The sequence below is a fragment of the Parasteatoda tepidariorum genome, chromosome 5 (assembly GCF_982258835.1).
Source record: "Parasteatoda tepidariorum strain Cologne lab strain chromosome 5, Ptep-v5.0, whole genome shotgun sequence".
Taxonomy (NCBI): Eukaryota; Metazoa; Arthropoda; class Arachnida; order Araneae; family Theridiidae; genus Parasteatoda; species Parasteatoda tepidariorum.
In genome coordinates this window covers 95,885,155-95,912,055 of record NC_141759.1, presented here as the reverse complement: position 1 = coordinate 95,912,055, position 26,901 = coordinate 95,885,155, and the positions used below count along the sequence as shown (strand labels likewise).

Genomic DNA, 26,901 nt, shown 5'->3' with positions numbered 1-26,901 from the left:
TAAATTTGAAATTTTATTTCGTTTGCAATAAATACAAATGGAAAGCAAAAAATATGAATAATTACAAACATTAAATGAAATATTGTATTTACATAGGCAGATCTACAATCAGCTCAAGTAAATTCTACATCTGACCATACTGGTTCAAGTTCACTCTCTTCAAAATCACCCTTAAGTTTAAAAAAAAAAAAAAATCAAAATTAAATTTACATTATATACCATTTCCAATTTTAATCAGCACAATTCACTTAATACCAGTTATAAAATCGAAATTAATCCAAATCTTTCAACAAAAAATAAGTACTTATTAAGAACTAAAATATTTTCAAGCATTTCAAAATATTTTCAAAATAATTTTCAAAGACGTAACAGGATCATGATAAAATAATTAGTTTTCGACAAAGAACTATTTTCTTAATCATATTAGCCACCAGAAAAACATCTGTAGATTTTTCAGTTTGATTTCTGAGAGCGGAAAATGAAGCCTGAAATTGAAAATGCAGCAGAGTTGCATTTTGCAAGAATCTCACCGAACTCGACTCAATATAAGCACACAAGTATTACATCAACCATGTATAAAGATTGATGTGCGCTGAAATGCATTGTGTTTGAATGAATGTGAAAACGTTGAATAGAACAATGTGAAAACCACGCTTTTATGTAATGCAGGGTGACAATCTAATTCTTGAAACGGGAAAATTAAGATGATAAAGTAAACACTTTTTAAAAACTCTATGCACCATGTAATAGATCAAATAACAATTATGAATTTTTTTTTCAAAAATTTTAGTAAATACAATTATTAAAGCAATTTTACGTCCTTTTCATTTAATCCATAACAAGTGAGTTATAGTTTATTTCTACACAAACACGCTCTAAATTTTGTAATCACACAAAGTTCACCTGATTTTAGCATTGAAGCTCAAGATAATTTAACTTTTTTTGGTGTAAGATTTTCCAAAATAACCATTATTATAGTGTGTATGATTCTTTACTGTCTATCAATCATGGTATAGACTTGAAACTGTAGACATGTTGTCTGGCTGTCATTTCGGAAACACGTTATTCCACTCAATAGTAAATGTGGTGGTAGATTTAAGCAGTCAGTGTTCTACTTTTCCCAAATTAACCACATCTTCAAATAAATTGAGCAATTTCTTTCACAGTAACCAACACAGAGAAGTAATTAAGAGTTTCTACTTGGCTTAAGAACACATGACAAAATGGCAATTTTATTTAACCTAGAAAATGGTAATGCTTTTCCCCATAAGCATAGAGCACAACTTTCGAACAGCAAATTTAACTGCCGGCTATTTAATGTGATGAAATTATTGTTTAACCATTAATTTATTTCTCACAAGCCGGCAGTGCTTGCTGCAATCTAGATTACTAATTTGAGTTTATCCTCTCATTCGAGGTAAATTGGAATTGTTGAAATGCTTTAAATTTAAAATTTGATTTATCAAAATAACCATTATTATAGTGTGTACACTGATTCTTTACTGTCTATCAATCTTAGGATAGACTTGAAATGTTGTCTGGCTGTCATTCCAGAAACACATGTTCTACTTTTGTGTTCTACATAGTGTTCTACTTTTCCCAAATTAACCACATCTCCAAATAAATTGAACAATTTCTTGCACAGTAACCACCAAAGACAAGTAATTAAAGAGTTTTTACTTAGTTTAAGAACACATGAAAAAATGTAAATGCTTTTTCCCCACAAGCATACAGCACAACTTTTGGGCAGCAAATTTAACTGCGTGTTATGGGATGAATTAATTGTTTAACCATTAGTAGGATTCATTAAAACATACTTAGTTTTTATAATTATAAAATTAGCTTAGGTATTTTTCTCTCCTTTTTGTTTAAAAAAGAACTCAACAAATTTTATCTATGATTGATTTCTGTATTAATATTTAAGAATTTTTACAACAGCTGTAATATGATGAAAGTTTAGAGATGTAAGTTTGGTTTATTTTAGTTTATAATCTGCTTTGAACAACTGACCCAAATTTGGGTTTACAACTATTAATGTTAAACGCAGTAGCCTTGTAATTTTAAGCCCAACCCATAAGATGAGGGAACTTTTGGTTTAAGCATCTGTACAAATTAGTGTTCATGGAGGATTTTTTTTGATTAAATTAATGTGATATTGTGTTACATTAAGAGGAAAACCTTCAATGTTTAGCTTGAAGGAGTGATCAATTAAAAAAATATTGCTAACTAAGAAAGAAAAAAAAAATAATAAGTTGACTGAGATATTTAAAATCAGGTATTGAATATATCAGTAGTATTTGAGTTGACTGAAACAAAATTCATGCTAGCAACAGATGGCTATTATTCAGAAATCAATGTGCAGAGGTTCCTTTTAACGTAAAATCCTATGAAAGATGTTTTGTTCCATTAAGATATGACGTTCTTCGGAGTTGCCATTGTTAAGAGGTCATTAAAGTTGATTTTACTGTAATGCACGTTTATATCTACCATTAATGTTTTTAATTAATTGAAGACTAAAATATAAGTTAATCTTATATCTTTTAATAAATATATAAATGGGTTTCAATAAATTATCAATCTTTCTGTGTTTATAGCAGATTATCATATATTATTAATGTCTGGTGAAAAATAACCTAAATTCTGACTCGTACATTCCCCCCCCCTGAATTTCTGACTAAGCTACAAAAAGTAGGTACAAAAAAAATGGAGAAATTTTAACCCCCTCCTCCTTTCGTACAATACTGTACATAAGGTCTTACCCCCCCCTAGAGTACGTAAATTTTATTAGTCTACCCCCCTTTTTCATTAAAATTAAATATTTTTTTAAGGAGTGTGTAGGAAAAAGTCAAATTTAAATTTAGTGTATGCTTATAATGTACGTCATTTGCATAATACTAAATACTAATACTTTTTGAACGGCCCCTAAACTAAAAAGAGATTTTTCACAAAATTTTAATTACTAAAATTACTTACTTTTCTATTTTAAAATATGCAATTAAATATTTCATCAGGGTCTGTAGCCAAATTATTCAACAAAAAATAAGAGAATGCGGAGCGAAAATCAATATAATGAAGGAAAAATCTCATTTTAAAGACACCCAATGAAAAAAGCACCTTTAAGCACTTTTTAAAAATTCTATGCACCCTGTTTCGTTTATTTGTGCTTTGTCAACTCAAAAAGTAATTTTGATACCAGTGCAAAAACATGCAATGTTATGTGAAATTGCCAAAAATTCAGATGTATACTTTATACATAAACATAAAATACGAAAAGCTTTTGTATAATGTGAATTATACAATGTCAAATTATACATGTATAATGTGAGTTTTTAAATTAGAGCTGCAGTTTTAATTTTTAGACTAGTGCCAATTTTGTAATAATAAAGCTTTATTACCTCATTATCAGACTCTGGCATATCTTCCACCTCAAAGCTTTCAGAAGATTCAGGATTTTGCTCTACTCGTTGGCTTCCTTCAGCAGCCTTATGATTGGATGGATCCATGCTGCAATTACATATTTTTTAAGATTATTTCCATTGTATGTAGACACATAAAACATCTGTTTATGATGGGCAGTCCAATACAGTTCAGAAACACAAAACTATCAATATTACATACAATAATTTTTAATCAATAACAATATTGGGCGTTATTCATTGTATATTGATGGTGTTCACGTTCAAGGTTAACATAAGACAAAAATAAATAAATGAAACCAACCAAGAAAAATTTTAAAATTTTTTTTTAAAGACAAGCATAAACTAAAAATTTAGTAAAGTAATTTACTTTAAGGCTATACTAAAATGGTGCAAAGCTTTTTCATGTTCATTTGTTCTTGCTAGAAAGTCACCCAACATTTGATGAAGTCTACAGGTTGTTGAATGTTCAGTATGCTTCCTCAGTCTGTAAACAATCATGAAGATTAAGTAACAACCCAGTATATTATAAAAGTTATCATAAAACAAATACACAATTAAAAATAAATGGAAGAATACGATGCATTTGTCATAAAAACACTTTTCAGTGTAACTAATCATAAGAAGTAACTGTTAGACATTTTAAAGGGAAATTTTAAGTTTTTTTTAATTTGTTAATAGAAAATTATCCATAACTTAGTTTAATTATTTTTAAAAGAAATTGTAGCTTTACTATCTGTCTTCCAAATGAACTCTAACTAACCTAACTAGTTGTTTAGAGCACTGTTGATGACCACAGTTAATAGATTAAATGATTTCTCAGAGGTGCCAATTTTTTTAACTAGTTATCGGTAATCAGAAATATAACAACACAGAATTTACGAAATTCAAATTAACCCAACTTACTTAATTATTAATTCTATATAGGTATTTATTAATGTAGTTACACATGAATTTACTATTTAATAAAAAAAAAAACTTAGATAAAGGAACTAAATTAAAAATTATATTACATTAAAATTAAATTACTAACTTGGAATAAATGTTCTAGATTTTTGACTCTCCCACAATGAAACAATTACTTTTAGATTTAAATAATATAATTTAGAAAATAACCTTTGAACTGCTTAAAAAATTATATAAATATTTCAAATTTTTCATCTAAAATTACTTTAAGATAGACATTACACAGACCTAAATTCAAAGTATATTAATTTTTAGTATTATACACTTCTAAGAAGGCCTTGTACATCAGTTGTACAAGAATGACAGGTGTAAGCATGCTAAGTGCTTCATACAAAATGTAAATTTAAAGTTCATTAATTCCTTTAAATAAAACAAAGCAATGACTAAAATTGTTTCAAATGTTTAAGAGAAAAAAAATTTGCAAAGGCTTACAATCTGGTAAGTTCATAATTTTTTTACAAATAGCAAGAAATGTTTGATCGATTTTTAATTTTATTAACTATTATAAAAATAAAGTTCTTAGACTTATGCATTTCAATGAAAAAAGAAAAATCGACATACAATTCTATTCCCTTTTCATAGAGTCTTTCTTGTTCATATATAGTTGCCAGCATATAAACAGCATTGAGATATGTAGGATCCTGTTTCAGAGCTTTTTCCAATATGGATTTTGCCTTAATACAGAAAGAAAATTGTTGCTAAATACATTAGATATTTTCACTAAAAATGAATTAAAGTTCATAAGCATGTGCAGTGTATGCTTTGGAAAAATATTGCATATTTCATATCTTATGCTTAAATAAGCAAATTTTAAAAATAAAATGTATAAACCTTACTTTGTCAGCAGACAAAGGATCTTTTAAGACCACAGATGCACACAGCTAGAATTAAAATGAGAAGCATTAAATGAAAATGTAAAATAAATGTATACAAAAATTTTAAAATAACACCACAAAAAGGGTAGCAAATGTTTATTTTACCACAATATCGACCATAAACATTATCAATGATAAATGAAGACCAGAACATTATTTATTGCTATATATAACAGAAAAAATAAGTGCACACAAGATGTAAGAACACACAATTTAAAGTAAAGAATAATTCAATTAATCACTCGAAGAAAAAAATTCTCTCCATGGAAAATTTACACTGTAAATTGAATTATACAGCATGGGTGCCACTCTTCAGTCCTGGGGACTGAAATCAGTCTTGAGAGAAAATCAGTAGATTAAGTTTCATAAATTAATATTTTTCCATTTGTTTTTAATATTAAAAGTTTGTTTTTCCTTAAAAAAGTAACAAATATTTTCTGTTAAATAAAAATTACATTTTAATGTTAACATTTTTAATTGCAAAATGATCAAGTAATGATGTAGCTCAGTAATGAAAATCAGATAGAAATTCAATACCTGCTTCCTTAAATAGTATTTGTATTATTGTTGTGTCTAAAATTCTCTTGTTTTCATTCCCCCCCCCCCAACGTTTTTAAATGCTGGCCAAAGTCAAATTGAGATTATTTAAAAAGAAATTTATGGAGATAGGACAAAAAATAAATGATGATGTGTGAGAAATAAGTAGAGATATGTAAAGAAAAAATTAGTGGTTTATTATTCAGTGATTGATATAAAAAATGTACATAGTTAGATGTTATTTCTATCTTGTTTGCTGTAAAAAATTAATCAATAAAATAAAGGAGGGAAAACTAGATAATGAAATATACGAGTCCTTATACACCATTGCCAGATTTTTCAGCCAAAAAAAAAAAAAAAAAAAAAAATAAGCACCTTTTAAGCACTCAAAAATATTTTTAAAATTTATTCCAAAAAATAAATCCTAATTAGGATCTGTACAGTAGTAAATTTTTTTTCTATCATTAAAATTTCTTAATTTAAAAATATAAAATTAAAAAAAGACTACATAATCATGATAAAATAACTAGTTTCTGATAAATATTGCAGAGAAAATTCTGAAAATCATGTGTTTTTTGTTATTTAGAACAAGAATAGACACAGCAAAGAAAAAAATCTGATTTTAAAAGATAAAAAAATTAAGCACTTTTCACAAACTATGAATAAAAAAAGCACCTTTAAGAGCTTTTAAAAACGTAAATCTAAAATAAGTACTTTTTAAAAACACTACGCACCCTGTTATAGACAGTACATTTTCGAGTCGATGAACAATAAATTCCGAATTAAAATTTATTTAGAGAGGCACTCATGTTATATGGTGATTATAAAAAAAAAACATCTGTCTAAACATATAAACTAAATAGTAAAAGTATAATTATTATCTTAAAAAAAAACCCATTTAAAAGTAGCTCAAAAAGAGAGCTCAACTAAACAAAATTCAAAGGAAATTTACATCTTTTTCTTTCTATCTTTATTGAACTTCCATGCAATACATTCTCCATATTTAAACAAACATTCTATACATTCGACGTATTTAAACAAACTATACTTACAGTTAAAGCTCTTGCAGTTTGGCCAAGATATTTACAAGCAGTATTTGCAACTGCAACAGCTTCTCTAGTTCTATGAAGTGCTAATAGGCAATCAACCATACCTGGAATTATGAGAGCAAAAATTTAATTGTAAAATACCTATTTTACAACTTGATTGATAAAAAATAAAAATAAAACACATGCTTATCAGAACATAAAATCTGTGTTAAGAATATAAAAGATAACTTCTGCATTATAAGAGTCTCTGTTAAAGCAGTAAATTTGGCAAGATGATAACATAGACTGTGTACTGCAAGGGTTAATCTAAATCTTTTGTTAAAAGGTCTAGTTTTTGTGAAAAAATCTGCTCATAATTTTCCAAATCAAAAGTAAACGAAGAATAGGGTTCTCTTTGGCAGGTTCTTGTTAACATGAAAATTTCAAACTAAAGCCATTTTGAAGATAAATAAATAAAATACAAAAAGTTTTTCAAAGAGTAAAATTATAAATAAAATATGTCATTTACACCAATTTTCATAGAACCATTCATTGCAAGCAATAGATTAGATAGAACAATTTTAAAAACCTTGAATGTGGGTCAACATAAAATATGAAATAATGATTTCAAACGTTCTCATTGTAGAAAAGTAAAGAATATGAAAATTAATAAATTAACAAGCGATTCAAAGTTTGGACCCCTTAATGTTAATTTCGTTTTTTGCGTTTTCAGTCATATTTTAAAAACTAATGAAGCAATTCAAAAAAAATTTCACCCACTCATAAAACTCATTTACCCAAAGATAATTTCATGAAAAAAAGAATTTTTAATAATTATTTATTATTATTTAATTAATGCGAGGATGAAAAAATTTTGAATTATAAGGTAGGTTTTTTTTTATATCATTTTAATCCACATATTTTTTAATTGAAAAATCTAAAGTTTCTATTGTTTTTATTTATTAGAAGATGAGAAAAATTAAAATTAATTATTTAAAAAAAATTATTTGGCGACAATGAAGAAATGATTTAATGGGGCGATTAATATTAAAATGTGATAAACTTATGAGGAACTTTACTTAGCGCGAGTGGCGTAAAATTCCATTCATATTTTTTTCGCTAATAATGGCTTCCTAATCTTTTTATTTTTTTTAAAACTATGAAATACGATATTTCTTTTTTAGTCGTCTAAAATTCTATTCGCAATTTTGTAAAGAAATTTGAATAAAACATTCAAATCAACGAGTGTCGAATTTTATAAAAGCATTCTTGTGATAGAATATGACTATACACCAGATTTTGCCTATTTAATGTGATTATTTTTTAGTTTTTTTCCTCAATAACTGATACATTTTCTATAATATACATAAGTATGAATAGATTTGGAATAAATAATTTCTATCAATTATTCATATTTATCAATTTCTTGAATACATTTTTTATAAATATTAATAAAAATACGTAGTCAACATTTTTAAGCATCTCTCACATCATTGCAAATTTCTCAACATCTTATATATCGTCTTAATCTTAAAAGTAATTTTTTAATCACCTGTCCGGAAGTGTTTCGCAGAACTATTTTACCAACTATTTAATTAAATTTTAACATTTTTAAAAATCTTATTCTTTACCCTACTACGTTTATTATTTCATCATTATTATTTCATCAAGAAACATCATTGTAGGGTATACTGGGCACATTTGCCCGGTATATCCTACACCAATGTTTTGTTAAGGTTCAGTGCCATTGCCCGATATATATTAGCCTGATACTCCAAACACTGATGTTTCTTCTAATCTACCATCAGTAAGTATTACAATATCGAATAAATGTAATTATATCCACGAATAAATTAATATCAAATCAGATGTAGCAAATATTTCGGACATTCACCAAAGCGACTATGTGATTGTCAACATTCACCGGTGAAAGTCAAGAACCACCGATTTTGGTCATTCACAGTAACATGCACATCATTAATATAACATAATGACCTCATCAGTATGTTTTTTTTTCATATTTTGCCTAAATAACATTTGTCATTCTATAGCATGCCTAGGGAAAGTATGTAATACCTCTCATATTTCATACTTTGCCTAAAAACATCCGGCATTGTATAGAATGCTTAGGCATTCTATTCAATACCGACGTTTCATACTTTGCCGTTAACATATATAAGAAAACAAAAATAATCATAGTAGCAGTATTTGGTGGTAAATGTAGCTGTAATCGTATTTGAAGAATTATGCTGCGCGACATTTTATGGTGAATTTGCGAACGTAAGTTTTAGAATGTAACAAAAGATGAGGATGGTATTTGCTAATCATCTTTATTCAAAGAAAGCCTTGTAACCTAAATATCTAGCAGAATGAAGCGATTTTTTAAACAATGAATCTTACAATATGCAACATATTATTTCAATATCTTATTCTTAAACATAACATATTTCAGTGTTTTTAAAATACCACTAAACATTCAGCAATTCCTTGAGTTATAGAAAAAAGAAATATCGTAAATTATAGAAAACCTTGTGAATGCGCATTAGAATTACTATACAATATACATTTTATTTTTCAGGCACTTTTTTTTTCTTTAAACTTTCTTGCCTAGAACACTCGATTAAAGCTGTAAAAATGATTATCCCTAAAATTTTGTATATAGCCATAATAAGTAATGTTAATTTGATTTTAGTATGAAATCATCGAATTTTTATAGCAAAAATAACATAATCTAAATAATATCAGATAGAAAGTTCATGTATTTAAATTCTAAAAACTTATAAAATCATAAATAATTTATAAATCGATTCAAATTTTCTTTCCAAAAGAGATTAAAATAAAAAAAAATTGCTTTTTGGACAGAAATTAGCTTAAAAATTGTCTATATGCTAGAAACTTTGAGATATTTTCTATTAACTTTGAGATATTTCAATTAAATTAAATTTTTTGTTACAGTCAGAAAATGGTTGCTTAGCAACCTAGAGAAATTAAGTCTTCTTCTTTTGAATTAGACAATGGGTTACCTTAAAATATTAATTTGCGCTGGCGACTTTTATTGGCGGTTTTCTGGACTATCGCCAAATATATAAACCTTTATTGTGACCCAATTTAAGACCCAATTTTTTCAAAATTTTGTCTACCCCCCCTAATTCAAGTGTCTGGATTCCAAATATGCAAAAAAAATTACATGTTTATTCAGAGAAAGTACGTTTTTGTGTCTGATTTCGTAACTTAATTAATAGTTAGCACTAATTAATTAGCATATTTGAGGTCATCCCCAGGAACCATTAAGATTGACACTTAGTTCGTGAAAATCCGATCATTAGGACAAAAGTTATTCAGGGTGATATCTTTTTTTTTTGTGGACTGTACATAAAGTTTAGTTTTAACACACTCGGTGGTAATATGCAATGCAAAAATAAATTTGTCATTAGTGACAGATTGCTGTTTTCTTTTCCTTTATAAGAGTGAATATATAGGACATTACATTATAAATATATATAGAACATATGGTTTGTCTAAAGTAAGAACTCCCCCAGCCATTTGTCTGGACCCATGGCAGTGACTATGGTAATGAGGTATAACTATTTCAAGTAAGGGTGTGGGGTCTAAGAGAAGTAACCCTCCCTGAAATGCGCTATTCTTGTTTCCATAGCAGACGGCCTAAGACTTTGTGGCGGGGGAGTTCTTACCGTAGACAAACTGCATATTATTAGCACCAACTCACCTTTATTAGCCTCATAACGATGTGGGGCTATTTTGAATGCATCGCAAAATTCATCCATTGCATCTTGATATTTTTTTAGTTCATACAACACCATTCCTTTTAATAGGAGACCTTCTACATAAAGAGGGTTGATTGTGCAAGCCTTAAAAAAATTATTTTCAAATATTACAAGAAGATATGAATGGTTATAAAACTATTTATAATCATGTAATATGTTTTTTGTCTTTTAAACTTCAAATAATTTTAAATTATAATGAAGTAGTTTTTTTACAAAAGAAAAAAAAAATCATCAATAATTTAAATAATTTCAATTCACCAAATATTTAAACAGGGTGCATAGCTAGATTTTTCAGCCAAAAATAAGCACCTTTTAAGTACTCAAAAAGTATTTTTAAGTACTTTCCAAAAAATAAATCTTAATTAGGATCTGTAAAGCAATAAAAAAAAAATTTATATTGTTAAAATTTCTTAATTTAAAAACATAAAATCAATAAAATTCAAAAACATTACATAATCATGATAAAATAACTAGTTTCTGAAAAATACTGCAGAGAAGATTGTGAAAAACATGCATTTTTTGTTATTCAGAATAGCAAATAACACACCAAAGAAAAAAATCTGTTTTTAAAAGATAGACTTGGATAACTCCGAATAAAAAAAAAACACCTTTAAGGGCTTTTAAAAAATGTAAATCAAAAATAAGCACCTTTAAGCACTTTTCAAACATGCTACGCACCCTGTTAAATAAATAAAACTGTCAGAAAACCTTGCACACATAAAATAATAGAAGAATCGTAACTAGGGCATTATTGTGTTAAGCCTTTATATAAAATATTTAATCAATATTTGATAATGGAGAAGAGGATTCAACAACGTGAGAAACATAATTAAATTATTGTTGGGCATGTTATTACAGAATCAAATATTTCAATGCTGATCCTTTACATAAGTAAATTGTAATTGGAGCTATGAGTTAGCTTCATGAAGGATTTTAATTCAAAATTTTTTAAAAATACATTGTTTTGATTGTTTTCCTCTTTCTTGTTAAGTTCAAAACTTATTTCTAGCAAGATTTTAAGATCACAGGGTTGCCACTCAAATCTGGAAAAAAAATTCCCTGTGTTTTCCCTGTACTATTATACACAATATATTAAAAGGAAACAACAATTACTGTGCTCTTTTGTGAGCTATATAGGGCTAACTATATTTATTAGTTTTAATTAGAGGGAAAACAGCTGAACATATTTAAATAATGTTATAGTAAGTGAAATAGTTTAGTATAGCTGAAATATCATGGCTAAATATCCCATAGATTACGCTTTGAGTGGGTACCATTTTTCAAAAGACAAAAATAAGAAACAAAATTCCCTGTATTTTCCCAGTTTGCAAGGAAAAAATCAAAATTCCCTGCATTTTCCCTGTTATTTTAGGTGATTTTTAAATTCCCAGTAGTTTCCAGGTTTTCCCTGTTCTCCATGTAGAGTGGCAACCCTGGATCAGTGAAATAAAAAAAGGTGAAAAAATGCTTTTTCTAAAAATAAATATTGCAGGTGAAAAATGTTATGTAGAGGAGGAAGATAGCGCAGAATATGTAAAAATTGTAGAAATTAGCAAAGAAAATATGCTACGTTTATCTGCAAAGTCACACAAAAGCTAAAAATTACTTGTACTCTGCAACTACCACACAAGACAAATATGTGTATGGATAATTAAATTTTTAAACATAAACTTTCAAAGGGACTATAATAAGAATTTCTAAAAAATGTACACGATAAAGAAAAAAAGAAAATGTGAAATTAACCTTTTGAGCAAAATTAACAGCTTTTGTACCCTTCTTTGAGACAAAACAAAAATATCCCATGGCAATCCAGGGTTCAGGAACAGTATCATTAATGGATATTAACCGAGCTGTCAGGCTAAAATATAAGTTAGAAATGCGAATCAGAAATAACTTTTTTAATGTTTTTTAGATGCTAAATATAAACTTGCTAACAAATACCTTTCTAATTCTTTGACTTTCTTTTCTTTTGCTAGCAGAGCAGCATAAATATCCATGCCTTTAATCAAAAGTTGATCAACTGAATGAGCCTAAGGAAAATGCAATAAAATAAACAAATAATGGTGATTATATGAAATATTAATTCTAAATTATACAGGCATTATTAGTAAATGACATTATCTCTGAATGAAATTACTTTTCCTCATAGGGAAATTATTGGATTTAAAAAGTAAAAAAAAAATCATTTTCAATGGATCGACAGCCCATGATGGGCCTTTGCCTTCTCAGAAGTTTTCCAGGCTAACCTTTTCCCTGCTAGTGTTTTTTAGTTTTTAAGAACGAAAGGTCTTTTTCTAGGCCATCTATCTATCTCAAATTCAGACTGCCTCCTTTTAGTGTGCCAACTGCTCTGGCATTGAAAACTCTTTCTGTGGTATGGTCTTCATCCATTCTGATAATGTGGCCTGCCCATTTTATTCTTTGTTATTTAACACAGTTAATGATGTCAGGTTTTTATATGAGTGATAAGCTCTAGATTTGATCTTAACCACACACCATTTTTTTTAAAATTCTTGAAAAAATACTTCTCAAGACCTTTCTCTCAAAGGTCGACCTCATCGTACAAGATATGGTACAGGTTCCACAAGCCAGTGTTTTCCCTACAGCGCGAGAATCTCGCATATTTTTTTCTTTTCTTACATTAAAAAATGATTACCGCGAGAAATTCGCGCATTCTATAAATTAATTTCAAAATTTGCGAATTTCTCGCATTTTGGAAAAAGCTTCGAATTTAGAATAAAATCCGTTTCAATTTTCTTCCTGGATCTTTCATTATTTTCAACATCTGCCCCATTATCTAGCTTCCCTATATACCAGTATTGTTCAGAACCTTTTCGAACAACAGAACACAACCACGGAATCCCTTTCAAAACACATTTCTCTGCAACCATAGGTAAGGTGAAGAAACCTTACCATAAGTAAGGTTTCTTCATGTAAGACGTTCAAATTTTTTATGCACTTATGTAAGATGGACAAATACCTTGCAAAGGCAAAATCTTCTATGATGATGCACCAAAAATATTCAATGCTTTAAAAAATTAAGACGTTAAAAATGTATTATAATTAAAGAAACGATTTTTTTTCAAGAGTTTTTGTGTTTTTTTAGTTTTTAGAAATTTCACTTAACTTTTTGAAATCTCAGCCAGTTTTTAAGAAAGGGTGAGAAATTCTCACCCATTTTTTTTCTATGATAAAAACACTGCAAGCATATGTTAAAAGTCAAAGGAAATAAGAATGTTAATTTATAACTCTGAATTCCATAATTGTTAAAAGTGCTTATTTAATGTCTGCATGTGAAACCATAAATTATCTACAAATATAAATTGAGACAGAAAAGAATTTCATTATTTTTAGTCACTGTTAAAAAAAAAAACTACGAAATAAACAGATATGTTGAAAAGAAATATGCAATTTTATTTAATGTTGTTGTTGTCTTATGCCATTGTCATATTGACAAGCCTATTTAAAGGCCAATTAAGGTGCCAGCTAACGACCTTTTTGACAAGATCCCAATGCCCTACCAACCAGGTTATCCTAGCAAATATTATTTAATAAAACTCATTCATTAAATTTTTCATGAGAGAAAAGATTTCTACATTATTTTTAAAATCTTAATGTTTTAATACGACTTTATAACGGGATTTGAATTTCTAATCATGCATTTGATATTCCCTATTGATTTGCTTGATTAGCGACTATTACACCATAAAGCCATGTGGTTTGTTAAACAATATTTCTGTAGTCATTGCTACAGATTTGCATATCGTGTTTAAAATTTCAATGTTCTAACACAGTGATTCTCAACCACTGTGCCGCGGCACTTTTGTGTGCCACCAAATTCTTAAAATGTGCCTCCAAATATTAGAAGAGATGCAATAAAAATTATATAATTTTTTATTACGAGCAAAGTTTAAATTAAAGAAAAGTGTACATATATATAATATTACATATATATAATATATATATATAATAAGAAGGAAGTGTTTGAATTGTCTTTGACGTGCAATTTTAAAAAATGTTAAAATATGTAGGAAATTTAATGACTATTAAAATAATTAACAAAGGGTAAAACAAGCTAAATATTAACTTTCCAACGGAAATAAAAGCTAATCATTAAAGTAAGCTATGCAGTTAATCGTTATAAAAGCAAATTAACAAAGGATAACTAACAAAAAAGTAAGCTAACAATTAATAATTAGCAAAAAAAACAAATGAACAAGAAATCACAAAAAATAATAATTAATGTAAAAAAAAACTAACAAATAACAATTATAGAAAACAAGCTAACACTTAACAACTAGCACGAAAAAAATAAATAACTGTTACTAACTAATAAAAAATTAATCGAAAGAAATAATTAATCCCTTAATAAACATGCTTTTGTAGTACATATTACTTAATTTCACATTCAAAATTATTATCACAGACTATTTAACACAGTGTATAGGTAAATAAACAACTTTTAAACTATTTTTTTTTTCATTGTGTGCCGCCAAATTTCGAAATCGTTAACACATCACTAAAACATACAGAAAAGCAAGGATCATAGATTTGAGTAATCACTTTTTGACCCACTCGATGAAGAATTCCACAGTGAATCTGCATTTTTTTTCGTTTTTTGGTCTTGCTTTTTTATTAGTTATTGCTTCGGATTTTTACATGGTTTATTAAACCTTGACTTTTCAAATGTTACATAGCGTTAAACAGGGAATTTGAACTGTGCATTTAAAGAAGCACATTTTGATGCAATTGCTTAGCAACAATTTTATTGCTAATGACGCTTTCTCATTCACATTTTCAACAGTTACTGTTATGGATTTCTAATTAATTTCTTTTGTAAGATAATACTATTATGATCCTTAAATTTGAATCACGCAGTTAAATAATCATTTTAGGACAAGCTATAGTAGTGACAATTTCAGCTGAAATATGAAGTCAAAATGTGAGAATTTTCAGTTTTTGAAACCAAATGCAAGAATTTTTGGCGATAGTAACCTTTTTACACGAGAAAAGAATAAAAACACATATTTTTTTGAGCATTGTAAATGCAAAACTTCAAATTTCGCTTACGTGATATGCATTTTCTATATCATATAATAGCTGAAATTAGATACGGAAACTGATAGTTTCCTATTCCTAGTATTAAGATCTATTACTTAAAATGCAATTTCTTTATTGTTGTACAATTTCTTAGAGGTTAAAAGAACAATGTTAAACTTCGAGAAATACAATAACTCTATCGTTAGGGTATTAGATAAGGTTTGAAATATTTTTATAAATTTAAAAGCAAAATATAATTTTGTACTTGATCAAATACTTGAAAATTCTATGATAAGCTATTTTTGAAAAAATTATTTATTCACAAAGAAAAAACATTCAAAAGAATTTATTATAGTCTTATTTAACAATGAAATATAAATCAATCTTCATATGCATTATCACTTTTCAATTGTATTAATTTAATATCATTTATTTTATACCTAATTGAAATTAGCTAATAGCCATGATAAATATTAACATAATTATAAAATAATGAGTACTCACTCGCTCAAGCACAATCATAGCATTAGCATAATCTCCATTAATGTAATAAGCTTCACCAACAGATACAAGAACATCGACATTATCTCTTAAAGGAGTCTAAAATTACATATACATTTTTCTCTTAAAAATTATAAACAGCTAATTCGTTAATTTTAAAAATGAAGGGTTTGGGGCAATATAATGATATGTCACATTTTTAAACAGTTCAGGAGAGTGTTTTTTCTTTTCTCTCCCTTTCAAACAGTTCAAGAGAACAACACAATTTCAATGTACACAATAAATGTTTCATTATTATGAGCTGTCATTTAGTGGAAGTGCTGTAAAACACCTAGTGAGAACAATACTAAGGAACATTTTGAAAATATGCTGCTAATCATTACATTGCCCTAAGTATTCAAAATAATAATTATCACAATTTAATTCACCATAATTAATCAACATTTGACTTTATACCAGTCTTCCATACATTGTCTTTATGCTTTTATTTTGCATATTAAAAGCTAAAGTCAAGATGATCCAAAAGTAGTAGGTTTCCAAATGATTGTTGTCAAATAACTATTGTATGAAATTTTCCAATAAAATATATGATGTAAAAAAGATTTAGGTTGGTTGAATACAAAGTTTAAAGGTTCAAAAAAAAATTGAAGTGACAAATGAAGAGGAAAAATTTATACTTTGGGACTTATATTAACAGGAAGAAGTTAAACATATTATGATGGGATGAAGAAACTGCTGAAACATCAAAACCCTTAGACAATTTTTTTAAAAATGGTTTTCAAAAGGATTGAATTATAAATTAAATAAAATATATAATTATATATTAAATGAAGATAAAATGATGTTTAGTACAATGTAACAAAATACTTTTTTCAGTAATAAGTCTCCTAATACTACCTCAGGGTTGTCACTCAACTCTGGAAAAAAAATTTCCTGTGTTTTCTCTATACATATTATACACAATGTATTAAGAGGAAACAACAATTACTGTGCTCTTGTGTGACCTATATTGGGATAACTATATTTATATAAGTTTTAATTGCTTGAAAAACAGCTGAACATACTTAAATAATGCTATAGTAAATGAAAGAGTTTAGTATAGCTGAAATATCATGGCTAAATATTCCAAACTTTACACTTTGAGTGGTCACCCTTTTTTAAAAAACAAAAATATGAAACAAAATTCCCTGTATTTTCAGTGTTTGTAAAGAAAAAATCAAAATTCCCTGCATTTTCCAGGTTTTCTCTGTGGAGTGCTAATCCTGTACCTGCTATTTTTGGAAGCTCCTGCTTAAAAAATTACAACATTCAATAATATGTTAAATAATTTCACTGTTTACATAAAAAAAAGCTTGATGTATTTGTACAGAAATATTATATATACAAATTATACATAGATAAATAAAGCTTTTATTTTTATAAAATAAATATGCCTACCTTAATTTCCAATTGTTTGAAAGCTGCGATTCCTTGAGAAAGCTCACGTGCATACAGATGAGAATGAACTTTGATCCATGTAGACAACCTTAAAAACGTATTGCAAGAAATTAATCTCAAATAAACAAGCTTTAACAATTGCACACAAAATTACTACAATTAATTGAATTGTAAATTAATTACTAAACCACAAATCTCATAATTCTATAAATAATAAGATTTTAATTCCTTAAAGGTTTTTTTTTAAAAAAAAAAATTTAATTAGACTTTTTCGTATTTTTGTAATAAAGGATAAGAACACAGTTAAAAAAATTCTTTAACAAATTATGTTTTTATAACTATAATCAGTGTTCCCTTCGAAAAAAAAAATAAAACTTCTAAAAACACAACATAAACATTCCAGTGGTTTGAGGGTATGGCAATCAGCAAGGAAAGGTAACACAGGCATTCCCTCAGAATTTGTTAGTTTCAAATCATTTATAGCCTTTTAACATATATATGCCTAAGTTAACAAAAAATTGACAGAAGTCAACATACAAATTCCACTTCATTCCAAATTGAAGCATAGGGCTTCGATCATAGCTTTACATCTCACTCAATTTGTGGTCAGATATTTTGCCTCTGTACATATTTTTCCTATTGTTTTCAATTTGTTTACAATCATTCCTCGCCAAGTATTTTTTAGGTCTTTTTCTTTTCTACTGCCCTGTAGGTTCCAATCAAAAACTAGGTTTTTACAGGTTTATGTAGAACATGACCAATCCATTTCCATTTACACTTTTTAATTTCCAGATAAATCGGATTCCGTTTTGCTTTTCTAAGGATTTCTGCATTACAAGGCTTATAGAACCACTTTATATGCAAGATTCTTCTTTAACAGTTGTTAATAAATACTTGAAGTTTTTTCATGTTATTTTTATTGCAGTGCCGTGTCTGAGATCCATATAGCAGGACAGATTTAACAATAGTCATGGAAAATACATATATTGTAATTTTTATATATATTTCTGATAATGTTTACAAAATATCCAGGAATTCCATAGTATTTCAACAGCTTCCAGAATATTTCTGTGTAAGCCTTTTTCAAATCTGTAACATTTTGAGCATAATGTTGATTGCCATTCAACAGATTGTTCAACTATAATCCTTAATGTTGCAGTGTGGTCAGCACATGACCTGCTTGCTCTGGCAAATGTCAAAGTAACATTTATGTTATTTATTTAGTGAATTCATTTGAGTAAGTAAAGTAGACACTTAAATAAATAATTTTTTATAAAGGGCGAAAAAAAAGGAAATTGAAAAGCCAAATAACTGCTGAACTAGTTAACTTTTTTTTTTCCTCAAAAAATACTTTTTTAACTACTTATATGCTTTTTCTAATTTAATTTTAAGGTCAAATACTTCAATTAGAAAAAGAAAAAACTTGGGATTCTTTTGGAATAAATGTCATCATCATAGTTGGCCAGACAGCCCAATGTGAGCCAATGCCTTCCTCTGAAGATTTCTCCACGACGACTTCCAATTTATCTTTGATCTCCAATTTTTTTCATTAATTGCGAGAAAATCAGACTCTGAGTCAGCCCATCTCAACCGCAGCCTTCCCCGCTTTCTTTTTCCAGTGGGTCTAAAAAGCAGTATCTTTTTAATTGTGTTGTCGTCACTCATTCGAATCACGTGGGCGATCCAATTCTTGTTACGAAATCCTTAGAAGAAAAATCCCGGATGACTTCATGGAAACAATTTGGAATAAATGTTTCCCCTTCAAAAATAATTTTTAAACAAATTTTTTTTACTTAATTCATAAAAATTAATATGTAATTGAACTAATCTAATAAATCAAAATAAAATTTCATATTTAAAATAAGTCAATGCTTGTTATAAAAATAAAAAAAAACTTAATTTGTGAAAAGATAAATTTTTTGAATAACATAATTTGTGAAAGGCCAATTAGTACAGTAAAATAATTTGTGAAGGTTTTATTCGTGGATCCAAATATTTCTTAAATAGACCCATGATAATTGACTTCAACATTTATAAAATTTTGAAGCATAAAAAAAAGAAGAAAAAAAAGCTAAATATGAGCTAAGAAGAACATGAAATGAAAAACGAAAATTTATCATTTGATCTGAAACCATTGTGAATTTGTTACAAAAACAAACATAAAAACTAATATATGTGACTAGGTTAATTTAAAATGTCTGAACAGTACCCACCAGTCTATATTAGCAGCACTCACAGAGCCGCTTAACATTAAAGAGACAACTTCTGCACCTTTACCACCTAAAGACAACAAACCCAGCGCAGCTTCGATTGCAAAAGGGCACTCTCTAAAAATGAAAGAAAAAAATTAATCAGTAAGCAAAACACTACATTAAAAATAGTTTTTTCTTTAATAAATAGAACAGTAAAGAACTAATTTCTCAGAATCCACAAAAACAGATATTATTCATAATATATACATAGTGTAATAAATAAATACAAAATGAAAATTAAGAAAAACAATAAGTTTTATTTACTGCGCATAAGCTGAAAGTAAATAGAACTCATAAAATAAGTTCAAAATGTAGAGAAAACATGGAGAAAGTTACAGAACAATGAAAACAGGGTGCATAGCCAAATCTTTGAATCAAATATAAGCACTTTTTAAAAACTTTTCAAGCACTTTACAAAAATTTTCAAGGACTCAAAAAATTCATATTCAATCAATAATATTATTGAAAAACAAAAACTTTTTATAAACAGTTTTAGCGTTAAAAAAAACCCAAAAAGAAACAGAGGTAAATCGAAACAATCAGTACTTCCCCACATCACCGAGTGAATTCAACTTGACTCTGAAATCAGAACAAAAGTACCCTTACCCCCTACGTCAAAAAAGTGTTAGAAGTAAAACAAAATAAACAAGAATAAAATTAAAATAAATAAAAAAGAAAATCATTTCATAAGGATCTGATATTCTCTATCTGAATTGGAGCACTCGGGTTTTAAGTGTGTGCGCATGCGCAAGTCATAACGTGGGTACAACATGAAGCCCGCGTGAATGATTACGTTGCATACTCCCCATTTTTCGTGAAATGCATGGGATCCACCAGATATCACTGAAGGGGAAAAAAAATTATTCGGAAAAAAAGCACTTTTTAAAAACGCCAGCTGAAAAAAGCACCTTTAAAAACGAAATCCCCCAAAAAGCACCTTTAAGTATTTTTTACAAACGCTACGCACCCTGATGGAGAAAGTTACAGAACAATGGAAAAAAAATCCCTAAAACAAAAGATATTAGCTCATACAATTATATTTTATTTGTTGTAAAATTTTTTTTAGTACTCCTCACACTATTGTATTGATATATTTTGCTTTGGCTATATTGATGCAATATTAGAAAGCGCTCCCTTTTGTGGATATAATCCTGTGATCTAACGAAAAGATTATATCTTTTTTTTTTCACGGATTCTCCTCCCCCCTATTTTTTTTCATTGTTCTGTAATTTTTTCCATGTTTTCTCTACATTTTGAACTTATATATATAAAAAATTTGATTTACCTATAGAATAGTATTACTGATCTTTTATTCCAGACAATATCTTTGAAAATAATCAGGAAAATAGTAATGAATTGAATTTTTTATGAATAAGCTGATGCATTACATTAAAATAACTTATTTCTAACGCTAAAACCCAACTTTAGATGGCTTGTCAGAGCTTAAATTATTGTACATACTCCTAATTATTTCAGGCTTGAAATAACGTTTATGATAAGCATTTAAGTACTCTAGAGAGTGATTTTATCAGTGCACGATATGTGTGTACATTAACTGTGCATGAAGTTTAATATCGCATAACAATGGGATGCAAGTAGAAAATTAAACTATTTGATAAATTTCATTATTTAGAAAGATTAGGCAAAATATGCTAGCATTGCACCTTTTGATCTTACAGCTTTTACAATAAAATTGAATGTGAAAATTTCCTAAACGTAATACACTCACGAAATCACGAATACCAAGAATTTTAGAGTAGGTTATTTATTGTTTCAACATTTTTTTGATTTCTAGATAAAAAAATTCCGTACTGTATTTAAAAGAGGAAGAAAAAAAACATTACTTTAAAACCTCTTTATAACTTGTGATTGCAGATCGCTCTGTACCATTTTGGTGATGTAGTTTAGCTAATGCCATATTAACACATGGAGTTCTCTGTTTGGCTGATATGCTTTCTAACTATATAAAAAACATTAAAGTTAACAAAATCAATTAGAATAATTCGTTACAAAATTAATGTATACCATATACCAAGTAAACAAAATATCATACTATTCCTATGGCTTGAGAAAACTGTTTCTGATTAACAAGACACAGGTGAGCTTTATATTTCACATCAACCTCTGATGTCACCTCCTAAAAGTTTTAACATAGATGATAATTTTTCAAAAATTATACAAAATTTAATTATTTATCAACTACGGAAGATTGCAAAATAATAAAATTTAATAGTAGCTAATCTTAATACAATAGACTAACACCAGAAATTAACAGTTATATTAGTCTATTAGGTGTTAATTTATAGCATTATAACAGCTTTCAACACATTTAATTTTGGAAGTTAAAGCATAGTAAATAACTTAATATGTACAATGATTTTCTAAAAAAGATAATAGAATCATTTAAATTACATTGTACTATCACTTACAATCAAATATCAGTTGATATTAATTTTTTTAAAGCTAATTTTTGAAAAACAGGTTTTGGACACTTTAATTTTGTAAATGAACTCAAATGTCTGGTCTGAAAACAGTTCAGAATATTCCAAACTTTAATAAAAATATACACAGGGTGCGTAACCAAATCTTTGAATCAAAAATAAGCACTTTTTAAAAACTTTTCAAGCACTTTACAAAAATTTTTAAGCACTCAAAAAATTCATATTGAATCAATGATATTATTGAAAAACAAAAACTTTTTATGAACAGTTTTAGCATTAAAAAAAAAACCCAAAAAGAAACGGACGTAAATCGAAACAATCAGTACTTTCCCGCATCACCGAGTGAATTCTCTGAACTCAGAACAAAAGTACCCTTACCCCCTACATCAAAAAAGTGTTAGAAGTAAAATAAAATAAACAAGAATAAAATTAAAATAAATTAAAAAGAAAAACATTTAATAAGGATCTGACTCAATCCGAAATGGAGTACTCGCGTTTCAGTTTCGAGTGTGCGCGTATGCGCAAGTCATAACGTGGGGACGACATGAAGTCCATGTGAATGATTACGTAGCAAACACCCCATTTTTCGTGAACACAATCCGCCAGATATCACTGAAGGAAAAAAAAGTTCATGAAAAAAAAGCACTTTTTAAAAACGCCAGCTGAAAAAAGTACCTTTAAAAGCTTTTAAAAACGAAATCCCCCAAAAAGCACCTTTAAGTACTTTTTACAAACGCTACGCACCCTGTATACAGTTCTTTAATTTCTTTTAGAATATTTTAGTATAATTTTAGAATTTTTTTTCATTAAATTGAAATATTTTTTTGTTATAAAGAGTAGTCTTTACAGTTCTTACAGCTACGCACCCTGTATACAGTTCTTTAATTTCTTTTAGAATATTTTAGTAAAATTTTAGAAATTTTTTTCTTTAAATTGAAATATTTTTTAATTATAAAGAGTAGTCTTAAAATAATTAAGTCTAAAAGGTTTAGTAATTAAACATATTACATTTATTAAAAAGCCTTTTTGCAACAGCCAGTTATGATTCAGGAGAAGCATGGAAGCTAAGGCTCCACAAGTTAATGACAAATGGCATTATTGTGGCAATTCGGTCAAACATACTTCCCACACCAGCTGGTATGTACCAATTTTATTTTATAACCTGAATTGAAGTACAAACTCAACTCCAAGTGTCTAACTATCAATATTCAACTCCGTAGCCTTATAATTTTGAACTCAAACCAAAAGACAAGACAGTTCCTAGATCAAGGACTGGGACAAACTAGCCTTCATGGAGGCTTTTTCGACAGAACTAACCCACATTTGTGTTACGTGGATAGAAAAAAAAAAAAACAAAACACGGTAAGCTCGACGATAAGAAGATTCTAACCTATGGGGTGGCAACCATGATTATGGTTGGTGAGATATGGGAGCAGAATTCGTATCAACCAGCTACCCCAAGGATTTGAAACTGAGTCACTGAACGAACGATTCGAAACAGAGCATTTTATCAACTGAGCCACTGCGGCTCAAGCTGGACCTCTTGATCTAAAGTTTGGTGCGCTTGAAGACGCCACTAGGGATAGAAGCTCAGTTCTCCACAAAGACTAAACCACTGAGCTATTACGACTACATTTCATTTTTTAGCATTTTACTATCTTACTAATACTGCATATTATATCATTATGAAAAATAATAAATTAAGAATAAGGAAACTCAAATTCAGAAAGGTTTAGAGATAAAAAGTAATAATTAAAATAGTTTCATTTACACTTACTCCTTGCGGAAAAACTTGGGTCTTCCCTTTAGTTTTAGCCAGTGATTTTTTTAGCTGAAGAGCTTTTTTAAACATGACCTAGCATCAAATAAAAACAAGCATACATGTTAGGTGATTGTAAAATATTTATAAATAATAAAAATTAGGTATAAGACAAGGCAATAAAAAGATTTAACTAGCACTTTTAAAACAATAATAAGTTAGAAATATGAACAATTTCTATTTAATTTGACAGAAAAAAGGGAATAATTAAAATTTCTAAACAGTTAGCTTATATATTTATGGTAAAACAGATAACCAGTAACAAAGAAAGCTGTGATTTTCATTAGTAAAGTTATCTTTTAAAAAACATTCTTTTCAAATAATAACTTTTGTTTTTTTTCCATTAACTTCGCTTTATATCAGCATTTTTGTTATGACACGGCATTTTTTGTTTGACACGGCATTTCTAATGAACATTATTCTCTTCCTGTCACTTTCTGCTAAATACGACAATGTGAAAAGAATACTGATTTTATTGTTAGATGAATTTTGCATTTTCAAATTAAGAGCGACTTTTGTTTTGGTTTCTCTCAAGCCTTTTATTTAAAAAAAAAAAAACATATGTTTTCATAGACATTTTTAATATGACCCAGCAATTAAAAGGGTTTCTATTTCTTCTATTTAGGTTATTTTTCTATTCATTCCATAAAAGGTTTCTACATATTCTTTTCTTTCTCTCAGTTTTTCTTTAAAATACAGTAATTGGAAAATTGAGATAAGTTTTAAAGATGTTTTTTTTCTTTCTAATTCTTTTTTCAGACTTGGCAATTTCAGGTTTTTTGTTTATTTATCTTTTTAGTTAGTTTTTTTTATTTATCTTGAATATTGCTAATGGATAACTATTATAGTTTTTTTTCCCTCATCTCATACCAATAATATGTAATAATGTTTTGTTTAATTTTCAATAATGACTATTATATATAAATATATATTATTTTTATATTTAAATAATTATTTATATGAAAAAAATAATATTTATTATTAATTTTTAAAAAAATTAAATGTTGCTATTCAGCTGAATATTCAGTATTCGGTTAAATCATTATTCGTTACATTTTTAGTATAAAGTATCTACTAATATTTACTTAATTAAGCAACACTATAAATTTTTTTACAGACCCTGTAAATGGTTACGTACTAAAACTTCCTGAAATTGAAAACAATGACACCAAATTATAGAAACAAATAACACCAAATTATAAAATTAAATATTACCTCTGCTTTTTTATATTCCTTCATGTTAAGAAGAGAATCCCCATAATAAACATAAGTTTGATACTTGGTTGAAAAAGTTAGCATGTCTGTACTACTTTCTGCAACAGTAAGCAGCATACTTGCCTGAAAAAATATTATAATTTAAAAAAAACACTGCTATTACTGTAAATTAAAGCCCTGAATCAAAATAAAGGGTATAGTAGAAAAACAATTGAAGCGAAATTTTTAAAGTTTTTTCTTATTTATTTGAAGTTAAACTGGGAAATTTGTAGTCTATATTTCTATACTTAAAAACAAGCTACAATCAAATCAGAGTTCATATTTGATATCTGAAGACAAATAAGATTTCTATTATTAAACCAAAAAATCTGCAATGAAATCTTATAAGTAAAACATTATAAGTTCATTCAGATTAATATCGATACAAAATCACGGTCATGCCTATATATAGTTGGTTGCATTTTAAAGTGTTATGATATACTCATACCCTGATGCATTTATAAGTCAAACTCTTGAGCTTAAATAATTCTCAGCATTTTAAACAGGAGTCTTTTTATATAATGAAGATTTCCATATTGGTACCTGCACCAAAATATCTGCAAAGTTTTGGAAAGCCAGCTAAACACTTAAAAAAATAAAAAATTACAAAAGATCAACTAAGGATATAACTCATAGTCAACTAAATTACCTCGTGGTACTTCACAAAGGAAAACTAACAAATTTTATGAAATCAAAATATTAGAGCACTTTTTCAACTTTTAAGCAAAAATTTACTATTTCCCCGGGGACATTTCGGCATCGTAATCTGTGGTCCCAATAAACTTGCACGTTTTTTTTTTTTTTAAAATAAAATAAAGACGTTTTTTTGGAGGTGGCTACAGAGTTTTCCGTAGTCTGATCTGTAGCAGAATAATCGCCAAATCTTGGCAGCTTCTGGGTAGTGACCTTTGATAAACTAAAGAACAATATAACAGAAAGGGACTAACTCGTAGTCAACCCTGGGCAAACATCTACATGTTTTTTTAAAAAAAATTTGCAAGTTTAAAATCTATTTGGCATCTTGGCAATTGTAGTTGGCAAGACAGAGTTATCCCCGGGGAAATATCCCCCGGAATACTCATGAAAATTATAAACACAAAAATATTTAAGATAGACTTGTATTTTAATTTCATATATTTACAAAATAATTATTTATAATGCTATTGTTTTAATCCTCCACATATATTCGGTTTTGAACAAACTAGCAAAATTTACCAAAGCTGTCACGTTACTGTACAGTCCTTGATCGTACAAGATTTTTAACTGTTCAAACATAGCCATTTTAAAACAAATGAAAAAATTATACTAATATATGAGCTTTATATTTTATTCTGAAGTAACAGTTGAAAGCTAATTTAAAATATGAAGAGAAGGTTCCTCAAATCGTTAACGTCAAAAATTCCCTTTCAACTATTTGTTTGTATTTTGAATAGATTTGACGGTTATGATTGATAAATAGTAATTTTATAAAATTACTGAACACTTTTTATTAACTCTTTTAAATAATTTTCAACACTAAACTAATATTTTATATCAAGTGAAAACCACAC

At 27.9% G+C, this 26,901-nt stretch overlaps 1 protein-coding gene across 1 annotated transcript; it reads right to left on the bottom strand.

Moving 5' to 3' along the window:
* APC7 (anaphase-promoting complex subunit 7) lies at positions 1 to 26,797 on the bottom strand. Its single transcript, XM_043047129.3, has 17 exons — positions 26,567 to 26,797; positions 25,313 to 25,435; positions 24,056 to 24,133; positions 21,891 to 21,974; positions 21,682 to 21,797; positions 19,799 to 19,912; positions 17,586 to 17,673; positions 16,152 to 16,247; positions 12,549 to 12,637; positions 12,351 to 12,465; positions 10,550 to 10,691; positions 6,847 to 6,947; positions 5,219 to 5,263; positions 4,944 to 5,056; positions 3,787 to 3,903; positions 3,396 to 3,504; positions 1 to 170 (listed from the first exon to the last, which is right to left on the bottom strand). Exons 1-17 carry the CDS (start codon positions 26,630 to 26,632, stop codon positions 114 to 116), a joined length of 1,653 nt encoding a protein of 550 aa, XP_042903063.1. The 5' UTR covers positions 26,633 to 26,797; the 3' UTR covers positions 1 to 113.
* Positions 26,798 to 26,901: the final 104 nt, after the last annotated feature.